Raw genomic sequence first — 15,468 nt, 5'->3', positions numbered from 1 at the left:
CACACACACACATACACACATATTTAATCTTTATTTTTATTTTTTCAAATAATTATTTTTTAGTTGTAGTTGGACACATACCTTTATTTCATTTATTAATTTTTATGTGGTGCTGAAGATGGAACCCAGGGCCTCACACATGCTAGGCGAGTGCTCTACCACTGAGCTACAACCCCAGCCCTAGAATATATATTCTTTTAGAATAAATATATTTTAGAATTCTTTTAGAATATATATATTAATTTTTTTTTTTTTGCTACTGGAGATGGAACCCAGGGTGCTTTACCGCTGAGCTATATCCTCAGTCCTTTTTATTATATTTTGATACATGGTTTCGTTAAAAGTTGCTGAGGCTGGCCTCCAGTTTGTGATACTCCTGCCGCAACCTCCCAAGTCTCTGAGTCAGTGTGAGCTCTTGCCACAAGATCCCCGCCCCTGTCTCTGGCCTGGAAGCTCTCGCTTCCAGCCACCTTTTTTGAAGAGTCTTCCGCAGGTTAAAACCAGCGGTGAGAGGGGCAGATGGCCTTCTGCGAAGGCAGAGAGGAAGATGACTACGAGAGGCTGCAGGGTACCCAGGGATGAAAGTAGGAGTCAGGTGAGAGCACGGGTCGCGTGGAGTCAGAGACTCCCGGCTTCCTTCCCGCTCTAGATAATAGCTGTTGCTTATTGGGCGCTGTTTGCTGGCGTCTTTTCCAGGGTCATCCTTGGACCCTTCCAGCCATCCAACAGGAGGAGTTACTATTGCCATTCTACTTTGAGAAAACTGAGACCTAAAGTCTGCCTGCCAGTGATGGTAGAGCTGGAATTAGAATTCAGATCTGGCTGCTCTCAATGACTCCGATCCCCACCCATCTGTGAGCGAGGCCAGTACCGTGAACAAATGTGAGGCCCGGGACCCACCGAGGGAGGTGAGCAGACCGCGGGGAGGGCGGGCCGACGCCCTAGTTTCTGCAGCGCAGGGGGCTGGACCGCGAGGCTCGGCGCCAGGGGGCCTGCTGAGCGGTCTCTGCCAAGAGGGGGCGCGCGGGACGCCCCAACGGAAGCTCCGGGACGCGATCGCTGTCCAGGTCTGAAAGGGTTGACCACTGGCCAAGGGACCCGCCTGGAGGGAGACCCTGCCCGGAGGGAGACCCTGCTCAGGACAGGAGGAGACCTCTCAAGTGCCCCAGGTAGGGGCGGAGGTGGGCCTCTCAGGGTGGGAGAGTGGGAGGGTGGAGGGCGTGGAGACATCCCCCTGCCCAAACCCGGATCCCCAGACTCAGCACCACCTGACCCACCCTGGTGCAGGGCAGGGTCCGTAGCCGGGTAGCTAGGTTAGGGTCCATCTTGGGTTCTGTAAAACATCCCTGTGGCTTTTGGGCCCTGGAAGGGTCGAGTTCTGGCATTGAGGGACTATAGGGTTGTCAAGGAAGGAACTTCTGAGACCCCCTAGTCAGTGGGAACCAGGCCTCAACCCCAGGCCTACCTGGGAGGCGCTTTAAATCGCCCCTTTTCAGCGTCCAGAGTATTTGGAAATCACTCAATCGAACTGAGGCCAATGGTGGTTGGTGAGGTGAGTGGGCAGCCATGCAGAATTCTGGTTCCCACTCTGATACTGACTGTGACTCCTCTATCGGTCATTCCCTCTCTCTGGCTCTCTTTTTCTTTTTCAATTAAAATTCCTAGGATCCTAGAGTATGGCCTATATCCATGCATATCTTAGATTGCATGTCCTTGGGGCACAGTTATCCAGTACTTGTACTAAGGGCAGTTTTCTGCAGGGTCCTGGACTAGGGCCTGGGGAGGAGGACAAGGGCTTCATCACTGGACAGCTGCCTGGCTAGGGAGGGAGCACACTGTAGGTAGTGCCTTGGGTAGCTCCAGGCTGGGGAGCAAAGCACTGTGCCATGTGACATGTTGATGTGTCTCTCCCCCAGTAGCTTCCAAGAGCCACTGAGTCCTGTGTGTTTTCATCCCTGAGCCCCACCATTGGCCCAAGCTGGACAAGGAGCAACCAGTAAGTGCATAGTTGGTTTTTGTTAATGGAACAGAGGATGGCTGTTGCCTGGGAGGGCTGCGTGGAGTGGACCAAGTGGCACTCTTCAGGGGAAGTGGAATCTGAAGGGCTCTGGAGAGCAGAGAGGGCACCCTGGGAAGGAACCCAGGCAAGGAGGCTGCGGTGCTCCCGAATGACTGGTGTTCCCCATCAGGGTGGGGACAGGAAGGATGGGTGCTCAGAAATTTTATGAAAGGAACATAGTGTGTGAGGCAGGGTGATAATATGGAAGCATCGTGGGCTGGGGATGTGGCTCAAGTTGTAGCGTGCTCACCTGGCGTGCGTGCGGCCCGGGTTTGATCCTCAGCACCACATACAAACAAAGATGTTGTGTCCGTTGAAAACTAAAATATAAATATTAAAATTCTCTCTCTCTCTCTCTCTCTCTAAAAAAAAAAGATGGAAGCATCGTGGGGGGAGGAGAAAGCAGTATAACCTCAAGGCTGGAGCTGGGATGAGGGAGGGAATGTTGGAAATAAAGAAAGACAGAGGTCACTTCTAGACAGGTTGAGGTTGGAGGGTGGATAGCTGTCAATGAGATACCCAGTGTACACCGTCCCATGCAGTGGCTGTGACTCCTTCCTGTTGAGTTTTAGAGCTAGAAGGGCTTGGCCCTGAAATTGACATGACTCATCAGTGTGGCCTGGAGAGTGGAAGATCAAAAGGGGAGACTTAGAGAGAGGGGAGAGTACAATTCTTCAGGTGAAAAGAGGAACTGGTGATTGACAGAAAGAAGGAGAAAGTACATTCAAACATTTCCAGGTCACCTTGACAGCACTGAGGAGGAATACCTGTTTATGCATTAGTATTGGTCAGCATGTTTGGGTGTGGGGATGCAGGAGGGACCCACACCTCTACCCTCTATCATCAGGCTTGTTGGGCTACAGTGATCAGCAGCTCTCAAAGACACCCGTCCCCTTGGCTGAAGCAAAAGAGTCTGCATCTGGACTGTGAAGGGGTCTCAGGGCTGGCACTGGGCATGAGCCTGCACACCCGGCACAGGGTACAGGGACCCAGGGAGGTTTGAATTTTAGATGTCTGCCCTCCACCCTGCCCTTGCCCCTGAGCACATCTTTAACTGAGCACCTGAGCACAAAGCACTGAGTTTGGCACTTTGCTATGTATTGCTTCATTTGGTCCTCCCACTGGTCTCGTTGGGCCCGTGAGATATATATATATAATGTCTATATACACATTATGCATACATCTATGTAGTATACACACACACACACACACACACACACCACACACACACATTTTTGCTTTTTCCCCAAATAAGGAAGCCAGGGCATAGGGAGTTTGAGTTTGAGCAAGTTCCCAGGATGACACAGTTAGGGACAGGGGAGGCTGTGGCAACAGTCAAGGGCTCCTGATCAAGACTTGCCCAGTATGGCCTAGCTGCTCTTTTAGAAGAAAATATACTGACTGATGATAGCAAAAGAGAAAATATTTTGGGATGAGAGACTCCATGGAAGAGGGCTCCTTGGATGAGGGCCTTGACTTCCAGGATTAGAGGGAACCTGGGACTTCAGGAGGCTCTCTGTGAACACTGAAATTATGAGTAAATCTTTTTTTAGTAAATCTGCTCATTTTTCAGCAGAGGCCTCCTCCTGGTCCAATGGACCCCATCCCCAGTTTCCTGTGGTCAGAAGGCTTGTCATTGAGCAAGGGCACTTGGGGTTCTGGCCTCACGGCCTCCCCCAGGCCCTCATTCTGCAATCTAAAGAAAAACAGCTGACACAAAAGAGGCTGGTGGAGGTGTGTTTTGTTGGCAGTGGCATGGGGGTTAACAGAATTGAAAAATTGAAACTGTAGAGGTGAATGACCTTGGGAAGGGCTGGGCTGATCTCCTCATTATGCCTGAGGAGGAAATTGGGGCTCCCACCATGCCCAAGGCCACCCAGTGAATTAGTGCAGACAACATTTCCTGCATGTTTTAGGTCAACCTCAGAGGCCTGGAGGCTGTAAAGTTAAGCAAGACAAAGAAATCCCCATGGACAAGCCTCACCTATGTGCCATGCGCAGTGCCTGCATTTCCATGGTCATCATTTCCTTCACCCTGAGCCACGGGAGGATGTGGAGAAGTCCCACCTCTGCCATCACTTTTCCCTTGCACAGGTGATGCTGACTTTAGAGGACAAGAACATGAAGGGACTCACCTGGGCCATAGTCCTGGTCTTGACCTCCCTGGGCTACCTGCTCATACTGCTGGTCTCCATCTTTCCCTTCTGGGTGCGGCTCATGGACGAGGAGACCCAGGATGTGTTTTTCAGTGGCCTGTTTGAGAACTGCTTCCATATCAAATGCTGGAAGCCTCGACCCTTATCCAGTAAGGAGGGTTGGGGGTAAGGATGAAGAAAGGGGAGATGGGACCAGTTTGATGGCTGGGTGGAGATAGATAGGGCAGGTTGGGGGCAGAGGACCAAATTTAATAAGGCCATAAGGGCATTTTCTCTGAATCTTCACTCTTTTGGGGTGAGAGGAATGTAGGGCACTGTGAAAGGGTGATCATGTCATGTTGACCACTGAAGTAGGGGCATATGTGTTAGGAACCAAGTTTATTTCCAAGCCATGATTCTACTTTCCTAGCCCCTTTAAGGAAAAATCTGAAGGCCCCAAGGATGTCTGTCTTGGAAAAGACGTGACCCAGGGAAACCCAGGGACTACTTTCTTGGGAATAGGAGAGGCCTCCTTAGGGGAAGATGACCTGACTATGTGAGCTCTTTGACCCAACGTTCCTCAATCTTGGTGCTACTGATATTTTGGGATGGGTAATCTTTGAATGGGGGCTCTCCTGTTTCTTGCAGGATGGGAAATAGAACCCCTGCCCTCTTCTACCCATGAGATGCCTGTAGTACCACTCCCCACTTAGTTTGACAACCCAAATTGTCTCCAGGTATTGTCAAATACTTAAGGGACAAGTAAAGGAGGACCATCACTGATTTAACCCAAGGGTAGATTCTGGAATGTCTGGGTGTTCAGAAACACCTTTGCCTTTTGTCCTCCTCCAAGATGTCCATCTCTGTTTGCTCAGAAGGGCATTCAAACTAAATTTCACATGGTGGAAATCATCAGCGGGAGAGCAAATCACCCCGTATCCAGACTCTATTATTTTTGGTCTATTTCACTTCTCCTATTAAGAGGAAAATTAAATAAGGCTTAGGGGATTCCCTGTGAAGTTGAACATTTCGACCTCGTGGAGTTCTGATTTTCCACGGGTAGTTATTTTAGCATAACCAACATAGATGTGAGTTTTCACGATTGCACACACAACCAATTCTTATCAGGAGAGTTTGCTTTTATGTGTTTTATGAAAACCATTGTTTTTCCCAAATGGAAGATACATGATTTCCTCATACATCATCATATATGTTAAGAACTGATGAATGACTTTCGTGTCTGACATTGTCAATCTAACTTTCTCCCCATATGCTTCCATGTTTTTGGGAAAAAAATGGTGAGGCTGGAGCATTCTTGGGGGGCAAAGTGGCAGGGTCACAGCTTTGGTCCCAGGCTGTGATCTGAGGGTGGTGGAGGCTCCGGGGCCCCCTGTGCCAGGCTCTGAGGGTCTCTTGCCTTTTGGAGGGCAGGGTCTCCAGCTCCAGCCCTGGCTCTTCCTCTCCTGCAGTCTACATCCTCCTGGGCCGGTTCTTCCTGATCTCTGCAGTTATCTTGGCTTTCCTCACCATCTTCCTCACGGTGTCCTCTGCGTCTGAACTCTTCCCAAGGACTTGGAAGCACAGTGTTGTGTCAGCCACTGTCAGCTTCCTCACAGGTGTGCAACAGCCAGGCAGTCCCTGACCTCTGAGGGCCCTTGAAGGGATGCAAAGGGAGTGGGTGGGTGGTTTCTGTGATATGAAGAGACATGTGATTTTTAAGGTTCCTCCTCTATGAATTAATTGACCCCCACACCTGCCCTATTAGAATTTATGATGCCTCTTCCTTGGGGCTTCTTAACACTCTACATTTTCCTCTATGACCCTGTTGCAGGGTCATATGTCTGGTAGGTCACCTGGATAGCCAGGGACTGTCATAGAATCTGGCAAAGAATTGTAATTGAGCTGGGTGCAGTGGCACTTGCCTGTAATCCCAGCATGTCAGGAGGCTGAGGCAGGAGGATCGTGAGTTCAAAGCCAGCCTCAGCAACTTGGTGAGGCACTAAGCTACTCAGTGAGACCTTGTCTCTAAATAGAATACAAAATAAGGCTGGGGATGTGGCTCAATGGTTGAGTGCCCCTGAGTTAAATTCCTGGTACAAAAAAAAAAAAAAAAAGAAAGAAAGAAAGAAAGAAAAAATAATTGTAATTGAAATATATAAGTGAACTATCAATGTTTCTTGAATGAATGAATGGAAGAGACCTTCTTTGCCCTTTTGAACCTTTTGACATTTGAAAAGAGTGACCAGGCCCCACGCTGGGAAGCTCCCAGGACTATGGAGAAGTAGAATACATGCAGGGGGTGGGGAATCTGGTTGAGTTTCATCCAAAGTGTTTTACCTAGAGGGCCCAGCCTGAACTGAACCAAGGGCATATACACCAGGGGTCCCCAGAAAGGGGTTTCTGTTGGCGGGGCCCCTGGGTGGTGAGGCACATGTCTTTGAGATGAGCTGGGAATGATTGATAGTGTGCTGAGCGGTGGTTGTTGGCTCAGAGTGGGCAAGGGGGTAGATAGGAAGGAGCCACTAAGCAGGAGCCATATGGGCTCTGTCTGATTCAGTGTGAGGAAGGTTGGGTGAAGACAGGTAGCCCAGGAAGAGAGCAATCATGCCTCCCATGATCCTACAGGGATCTGTGCCTTCCTGGCCATGTTGCTGCATGCCCTGGAGATCCAGGATCTGAGGATGAAGCCCAGTCCACCACAGTTCTCCATGCAGTGGCCTTACTACATCCTGGGCTTTGACATCCTTCTGTTCCTGGTGGCTGGTGAATGTCCTGTGGCTGTTACCCACTCCTTGCCCTCTTGTCTGCAGTTAGGAGCTTCTCTGGAGGAGTTGCACTGTTCCAAACTATAGCCACTAGCTTCAAATAGCTATTTAACTTTAATTAAAATAAAATACAGTTAAAAATTCACTTCCTCAGCCATACTAGCCCCATTTCAGATTTTCAACAACCACACATATCTGGTGGCTACCACATTGGACAGTGTAGTGTGATTTCCATCTCTGCAGAAAGTTCTGCTGGACAGCACGACCTCAAACCTATCCCCAAACTTGGCCTTTGGGTTCTTATCCTTCTTGGTACTAGAAAGAAAACTTCCACATGTCTGTGCTGTCCCTTACACCATCCTGATTTCTAAGGCTCTCTATTCCTGTCCATCTTTATCTTGAGATCTATCAATCTTGTTCCTCACTTTAACCTATTATCTTGAAACATTATCATCACCTTCTAGATTCTTAATCCTGTCTGATTTTGTCCCTACTCCTAATCCTTCCTCTGCTATGTTAACCTGACCCACGATCATGTTCTATTTCAAATTTAAAATATACCAAAAATATATAAAGGAATATTATTTATAGCCAGCCATGGTGGTATACACCTATAATCCCAGCAACTTGGGAGCCTGGGCAGGAGGAATACAAGTTCAGGACTGCAGCAAAATAAAAAAAATAAAAAGGGTGGGAGATGTAGTGGAGCATTCCTGTGTTCAATCCCCTGTATAACACACACACACACACACATTTATGAGATATCCGTAAGATACAAGTAATTAAAAATAGAGACACCCAGTTCCCACCATAGATAATAACTAGCCATATTTCAGTGAATCTGTTGTTCATAAGTTAAACCATTATTTTATGTACCAATGAGAAAGAGAAACTGGTGTAATTCTGAGATTCTTTAACTTGTAAAACATTCTCATTTCAGAGATGTTAAAATAAGAAAAAAATGAATTTGGAATTGGCTTCTCAAAATTAATGAAATGCGGTGGAACAGTCAGTATCTTTGAAGGTCTCTCCCCCTAGCTCTTCTTGACATCATCATCTTCTCTCCATTCCAGAACCAGTGATTCTGAGATTTATGCTAATCACATTTCCTACTCACTTGTATCCTTAACGAGCATATTGTTTAGTTTTCCATGTTTTAAAACGTTATATAAATACATTTTACTGTGTTTATTCTTCTGGAACTTATTATGTTTGATCAATATTATACCCCTTAGAATCCTCTATGTTAATTAAGAGTAACTGAGATTCATTAATTTTTATTACCTTAAATATTTAATTGTATAAATATTCTACAATTTGCCCATTTTCTTATCAATGGACATTGAGGGTTTCCAGTTTTGTTTCCTACTGTCACTGACTGACCTTTGAACTTTTTGTACTTATGTCCTATTGCATTTGTGCTGGATGCTCTTGAGGACATATGCCTAGGACTGAAATTCTTGTATTGAGATGATGCATATTTTCAGGTTTTCCAGATGATGCCAAATAGATTTCCCTAGAGATGATAACAATTTGCATTCCTACAGACAGGACAAGAGAATTCCTGTTGCCCCATCTCCATTTCAATATTTGAAATTATCAGGTTTTTTAAACCTTTGCCAGTTTAATTGGTGTAAACTATTATGTTATTAATGTGTGTTTCCTGGATTATTAATCACGTTGAACATCTTTGAATAGCTTTATTGACCATTTTTCCTTTTCAAATTGATTTGTCAGAGGTGTTTATATATTTTATTTATTTATTTTTAAATTTTTTTTGTAGTTGTAGACAGACAGCATGTCTTTATTTTATTTGTTTATTTTTATGTGGTGCTGAGGATCGAACTCAGTGCCTCACATGTGCTAGGCAAGTGCTCTATCATGAACTACATCCCCAGCCCCAGCCATTTTTATATTTTAAATATTAATCTATTATTATTGTTATTGGTACCAGAGATTGAACCCAGGGGAGCTTAACCACTGAGCCACACCCCAGCCCCTCTTTTAAAAAATATGTTTTATATATTTTATTTAGAGACAGGGTCTTGCTAACTTGCTTAGGGCCTCACTAAGTTGCTAAGGCTGGCTTTGAACTTTCGATCCTCCTTCCTCAGCCTCCAGAGCTGCTGAGATTACAGGCCTGTGCCACTACACCCAGCTGGTACTTTTGCCATCTTTATTTAAGTCTTCAGTCCATCTTGAATTGACTTATGGTGTGAAGTCGGGCTGCTTTCATTTTTCAAATGAACAGTCGGTTGCCATAGTACTATGTGTCGACTACTCTGTCCTTTAGCTCTGACCTGCGGTGCCATTTTTGTTAGTAATCCAGTTCTCGTGTTCCACTCATCTATCTATCTTGGTGGACAAACCACGCTTTCACTGTTGCTCTAACTTTATACTATTCCTGACATTGTATATCTTGATATCTTGTCGGAAAAACCCTTGCACTGGTTTTCCAAATGTATTTGGTGTTTCTTGGCATTGTTTCCTTACATAGAAATTCAATAATCAGCTTGTGACATTTCACAAAAAATATGATATTTTCTTTGAATTATACTGAATGGTCAATTTAGGGAGCGTTGATTTTTTTTTAACTCTTTTCAATAGTATTGAATCATCCTACCATAAACATGATATTTTCTTCCTATCTCCTTGGGTGTTCTTTAGTGAGTTTTGAAAAATCTCATAATTTTTCTTTTTGTTTGTATTTTACCCCTTAGATATTTGTGCTTCCAGTATGATGATAATAGAAGTGGCAATAATTAAGGGGATTTTTTGGGGGGGGTAACAGGGATTGAACTTAGGGGTACTCAACCACTGAGCCACATCCCCAGCCCTATTTTGTATTTTATTTAGAGACAGGGTCTCACTGAGTTTCTCAGTGCCTCGCTGTTGCTGAGGCTGGCTTTGAACTCTGTCCTCCTGCCTCAGGCTCCAGGGCTGCTGGGATTACAGGTGTGTGCCACTGTGCCTGGCTAATATTTGCTCTTATTTTGAATTCTCCTCCCTCCTACTGTCATTGTGTCTATTCTGCTATTCTTTTTTCCAACTTATTTTTTTTCCCCTGGACTCAATTTACTCACAGCATCCAGGCATTGGTCAAAACTAATTTAATATATGCAAAGTCCTGAGAAGGGTGTGTTTTGTCAACTTTTTCACTACTACAATCTTTTTTCCCAACTTCTTAAAATCAGGTCTATGTTCATTGATTATTTCTTCTTTTTCTATTTAGGTAGCTAAGGCTTTCTCTCTAAAAATTACTTTTGTCTACATCTCCCATTCTGATGTGTAATATTTCAGTTATTGTTCTATTTGAAATATTTTCTAGTTCCCCCTTTTTTTGGAGGGGGGGCAGGGGTACCAAGGATTAAACTCAGGGGCATTCGACCACTGAGCCATTTCTCTAGCCCTATTTTGTATTTTATTTAGAGACAGGGTCTCACTGAGTTGTTTAGTGCTTTGCTGTTGCCGAGGCTAGTTTTGAACTCACAATCCAGAGCTGGGGATATAGCTCAGTTGGTAGAGTGCTTGCCTCCCGTACACAAAGCCCTGGGTTCAATCCCTAGCACTGCAAAAAAAAAAAATTATATATATATATATTGACCTCGCTATCCTCCTGTCTCAACCTCCCTAGCCACTCTGATTACAGACCTGTGCCACCATGCTTAGCTATATTTTCTAGTTCCCTTTATGATATATTCTTTTTAAAAATATTTTTTTAGTTGTTGATAGATTTTTATTTTATTTATTAATATGTGGTGCTGAGAATAGAACCCAGTGCCTCACACATGCCAGGCAAGTGCGCTACTGCTGAGCCACAGCCTAGCCCATGATATATTCTTTGATTCATGATCATTTTATATTTTCTAAATATAAAAAATTTGCATCTTTGTGTTGGCTATTCTTTTTTTAAAATTAGAGCTTGAGGGCTGGGGATGTGGCTCAAGCACGCTCGCCTGGCATGCGTCCGGCCCGGGTTCGATCCTCAGCACCACATACAAACAAAGATGTTGTGTCCGCCGAAAACTAAAAAGTAAATATTAAAAAAAATTAAAAAAAATTAGAGCTTGATAGTTATGCATAGTAGTTGGGTTCATCCTGACAAAATTATACACGTGTGGAATTAGATTTCAGTTCAAGAGCCCCCCCTTTCTGTCACCCTCCCATCCCATCTCTTCCTCCACTCTGCTAGACTTTCTTTTGCTCGTCTATTTATTTATATTTGATTGGTTCTCCTTACTTATACACAAAGGTGAAATTCCCTGGGGTATATTTATATATGCACATGACATGATTTTTAAAGGATTCGTTCTGCATTGCTTTCCCATTCTCATCCCCCCCGCTCTCCCTCTTGATCTCGAAGCTTCTTCTACACCACTGATCTGCCCTGTATGTTTATGGTATCCTTTCCTTCCCTCCAGTTTACTCTAGCTTCTGTATATGAGAGAAAATATTTGGCCTTTGAGTTTCCAAGTCTCACTTATTTCCCGTGGCGTTATGCTCTCCATTCCCACCCATTTACCAGCAAATGCCACACTTTCATGTGTTGGTTATTCTTAACTCCAGTTTGGTGAAACAACATGAACTGTGTAATCCTGTACCTTTAAATTTTTGAAACTTGTTTTATAGCCTATTTTGAGGTCCCTTTCCACAAATGTTAAATGTAAGCTTTTGCTGGGCATGGTTGTGCATGCCTGTGATTTCAGCAACTTGGGAGGCTGAGGCAGGAGGGTCACAAATTGGAGGCCAGCCTCAGTAACTTAGTGAAGCCCTAACCAACTTAGTGATAGCAAGACCCTGTCTCAAAATGAAAAATAACAAGGGCAGGGGAGGTGGGTCAGAGATAAAGCACCTCTGGTTCAATTTTCCCATAAATCTTGTCATTTTATACCCTCTTTTTCCTTACATATATAAATATGTTATAAACATGTTACATTTTGTAAATGTATTTTTATTAGAAATGTAAAACATACCTATTTTACATTCTGTGTCTCATAAATTTACTAACTGAATTCATTTGCAGGACTGAGTCTGTTTCTACCATGTCTGCAGGCTCTTGTGGTGGTGTCTGGTTTCCAGGTGTCTGTGTCTGTGTGTATGTGAGTTTCTTCCCACTGTGAAGTCATTTCCCTTGGAATTTTACCAGTGGAGTCTTTGAGACCTGAATTTAAAGTGTTTCCTCCCCAAGGATCTATAGTTGCTTCTGCCTGGTGCAGAATGGAAACTCGGGGTCACCTAAGTTGAGTGTGTATCTCCAAGATGCAGCTGAATGTGTGCTAAACTATCTTTTACTTTGGTTTGGCTTCTAAGAATACCTTACATTGGTGCCAGCTTGGTGGTTAATTTAAAAAAAATATTTTTTAATTGTAATTGGACACAATGCCTTTATTTATTTATTTTTATGCGATGCTGAGGGTCGAATCGAGGGCCTTGCATGTGCTAAGCGAGCGCTCTACCACCGAGCCACAACCCCAGCACTAAAAATAATTTTTTAAAGTAATAATTTATTCAGAATTTTTTGCTGTTTTAAATGGGAGAGTATCAGGTCTGCTTTAATGCTGAAAATAAAATGTCTGTTATCTTTGTCTTAATAATACATCATTCATTACTTGCTTAAGAGATCTCCATTCCTCCTCTTCCTCCACCCCCTTCTCCCCTCTCTTTTTCCTCCCCCTTCTTCCCCGCTCCGCCTTCTTCTCCCCTCCCCGCTCCCCATCCCCCAGCCAGGGCTTCATGCATGCTAGGGAAGCCCTCTTCCACCGAGCTAAACCCCAACCCCTCCATTTGTTCTTATGGACATGGATTGTCCTTTTTCTCTCTTACTTTCCTGAGGGTCTTGAGTTAGGCAACAAGAGCCTGGGTTTTCTGTTGGGTCTTCCTCTCTCTAAAGCTTCTTTGCTCACATTTTATTGGTAGACAATTGCTGTGATGCCGTTCAGTCCTGGCCATGGTCCTGTGATTTTTATCCACCATTTTTTTTTTTTTTTTTTTTTTTGGCGGTGGGTACCCGGGATTGAACTCAGGGGCACTTGGCCACTGAGCCCCATCCCTAGCCCTATTTTTGTATTTTATTTAGAGACAGAGTCTCACTGAGTTGCTAAGTACCTCACTTTTTGCTGAGGCTGGCTTGAACTCNGAAGAGAGAGAGAGAGAGAGAGAGAGAGAGAGAGAGCGCGCGCACACACACACACACACACACACACACGCGCGCGCGCGCGCGCGCGCGCGCGCGCTGACCCCTTTTATTGAGGAGAAGCTATTCAAATAAGGCAAGGGGTCAGGTTTCAGGGGCTGAATCTATCTTCATGATGTCCACTGTCAGCAGGTTGACTGACACCTGGGTAGGCCACACCCAAGGGCACAGTAAGAGGAGGGGACACACACAAGGCACTTCCATGGAAGATTCTATCCTAAACAGGGCAAGGGGTTATATTACAAAGGAACAGGTGAGCATAGCTTCACCCATGGGGCTGTAGCAAGACACACCCATTTCTGTGACTGAGCGCCTCAGCACCCAGCTGGGGAGTGTAACTCAGTCACCCATAAGGTTGGCCTCCCACACCTGACCTCTGATCTACAGCATAGAGCCTGACATACTCTCTCTGATCTCACGTTTTTTGCTGTTACCTAGGTGCCATTTGCCTTTCTCAAGGAAAAATCTGCCTTAGATGTCGCTTGTTGCCCATTTACCAGAGCACTGAAGATGTCCAGGGGACCCTACACTTGGAAAAGCTGGAAAGCTTGGGAGGAAAACTGAGCTGGGTACAAAAGGAGACCCAGCTGAGGGAAGCAACAGTTATCTAGCCCAGGACATTGTCTCTGCCCTTCCTGAAGCTGTGTGGCGACGCCTGCAGGTGTGTGCGGCAACTCCTTCTTCTCTGCCAGTCTCTGCTGCCTTGAGGAGCTGTAGCATCAAGCCAACCTTCCACGCCCTGGCACGCACAGACAGTCCATCTTGCTGATGTTTAAAATTTGTTAAAAGTTATTTGAAAAAAAAAGTTCTTTGAACTCTTCTGAGATTCTTGAGAGATTATTATTACTTTTTTTGAAGGTATATTAAAGAAATGAAAGGGTAATTTTTATTGATCCATACCTCAAAAACCAAGCCTGGAGTCCAGGAGGGGAAGAATTTGACAAGATGAGCAAGTGAAGTAGGGTTTTAGAGAACAAAAATCTCACAGAATATAACCGCAATAGAAGGTGTTTGAGTTAATAATAAAAAAAAATGACATCTCGGGGCTGGGCCTGGGCTCAGTGGCAGAGTGCTTGCTTGCCTGGCATGTGTGAGGCACTGGGTTCCATCCTCAGCACCACGTAAAAATAAACAAATACAATAAAGGCATTGTGTCCATCTGCAACATATATATATATATATATATATATATATATATATATATATATATATGTGTGTGTGTACACACATACACACACATACACACACACACAAACTGACATCCCCAGATAAAACTGTGACTCAGTGCAGAAAACTTTTCTTGAGTATATGTTTATGGGAAGGGTTGAGTCTGGTTAAGGTGAAATCTTCCCCAAGATTGAGCTCCTGAGACTGGATGCCAGAGCTCAGGAAAGTGAGCCCCCAGCATATAGACACTTACTTCCTCTCTCCTTCATCGAGCCAGATGGGGCCCTAACTATAGCCAGTCAGCTTATCTCTCTCGTATTGACATGAATTTGAGAGACATTCTTCAAGTATATCTCATTTGCTGAATAATGGGGCTTTTCTGAGTGCCAGTCTCTCTGATTCCAGTGTCTTTCATCATTTCTACATCTTGGGAAAATCCTGTTCATCTCGACAATCCCAGCTGAAATGTCACTCATTTTGCAACACCTGATAGAACTTTCCTGTCAAAACAGGATTAAATGCTTCTTTATTTCTCTTGCCAGATGATTTGGTATGCATTTCTTCCAAAGTGCTTTTATTATAGATAAAACACTAAAATTAGAAAGTTAAAAATAAACAGTCATGCTTCCTCCTCTAGGTATCATGGAATAATTTGGAACAGACTAATGCTGCTGTCTAATAATGAGAAAATAGGGCCTCACATGCCTGTAATTTCAGCAGCTCCAGAGCCTCAGCAAAAGCAAGGTGCTAAGCAACTCAGTGAGACCCTGTCTCTAAATAAAAAACACTAAATAGGGCTGGGGATGTGGCTCAGTGCCCCTGAGTTCAATACCCAGTATTAAAAAAAAAGAAAGAGTATATTGATAAAATATAAATATTATTCTAAATTTAGGATACAAAAACATTAAGAAAAAAGCAAGTAATTGGGCTACATTAAGGACTTGATTATGGCTCATTAAAATTTAGAACTTTCTTTTCAGCAAAAGGCGACCTTAAGAGAGTGAAAAGGTAAGCCATAAAGTGGCAGAAGATATTAGAAATACATATATCTGACAATGGACCCTCTATCAAATGACAAAAGGAAGGAATACCTCAGTAAGGAAAAGATACAACTGAATAAAAAAACGGACAAAAGAATGAATATAGAGA

The 15,468-nt window shown here is 44.3% G+C and overlaps 1 protein-coding gene across 1 annotated transcript; it reads left to right on the top strand.

The window, feature by feature from the left end:
- The first annotated feature begins 379 nt into the window (after positions 1-379).
- On the top strand, positions 380-14,023 carry Tmem225b (transmembrane protein 225B). Its single transcript, XM_015501933.2, has 7 exons — positions 380-595; positions 697-1,169; positions 1,917-1,996; positions 3,976-4,364; positions 5,664-5,810; positions 6,820-6,957; positions 13,591-14,023. Exons 4-7 carry the CDS (start codon positions 4,046-4,048, stop codon positions 13,761-13,763), a joined length of 777 nt encoding a protein of 258 aa, XP_015357419.2. The 5' UTR covers positions 380-595; positions 697-1,169; positions 1,917-1,996; positions 3,976-4,045; the 3' UTR covers positions 13,764-14,023.
- The last annotated feature ends 1,445 nt before the right edge of the window (positions 14,024-15,468 follow it).

This window comes from Marmota marmota, unplaced genomic scaffold, assembly GCF_001458135.2.
Source record: "Marmota marmota marmota unplaced genomic scaffold, marMar, whole genome shotgun sequence".
In the NCBI taxonomy this organism is placed as follows: Eukaryota; Metazoa; Chordata; class Mammalia; order Rodentia; family Sciuridae; genus Marmota; species Marmota marmota.
This window is presented reverse-complemented; position numbering and strand designations above follow the sequence as displayed.

What these genes read in the sequence shown, in the direction of transcription:
- Tmem225b (XM_015501933.2), top strand. Translation starts at nt 4,046, where the DNA reads ATGTGCCATGCGCAGTGCCTGCATTTCCATGGTCATCATTTCCTTCAC. An exon ending in GAAGCCTCGACCCTTATCCA is followed by an intron (nt 4,365 to 5,663) that starts GTAAGGAGGGTT and finishes CCTCTCCTGCAG; the next exon opens with TCTACATCCTCCTGGGCCGG. An exon ending in CACTGTCAGCTTCCTCACAG is followed by an intron (nt 5,811 to 6,819) that starts GTGTGCAACAGC and finishes ATGATCCTACAG; the next exon opens with GGATCTGTGCCTTCCTGGCC.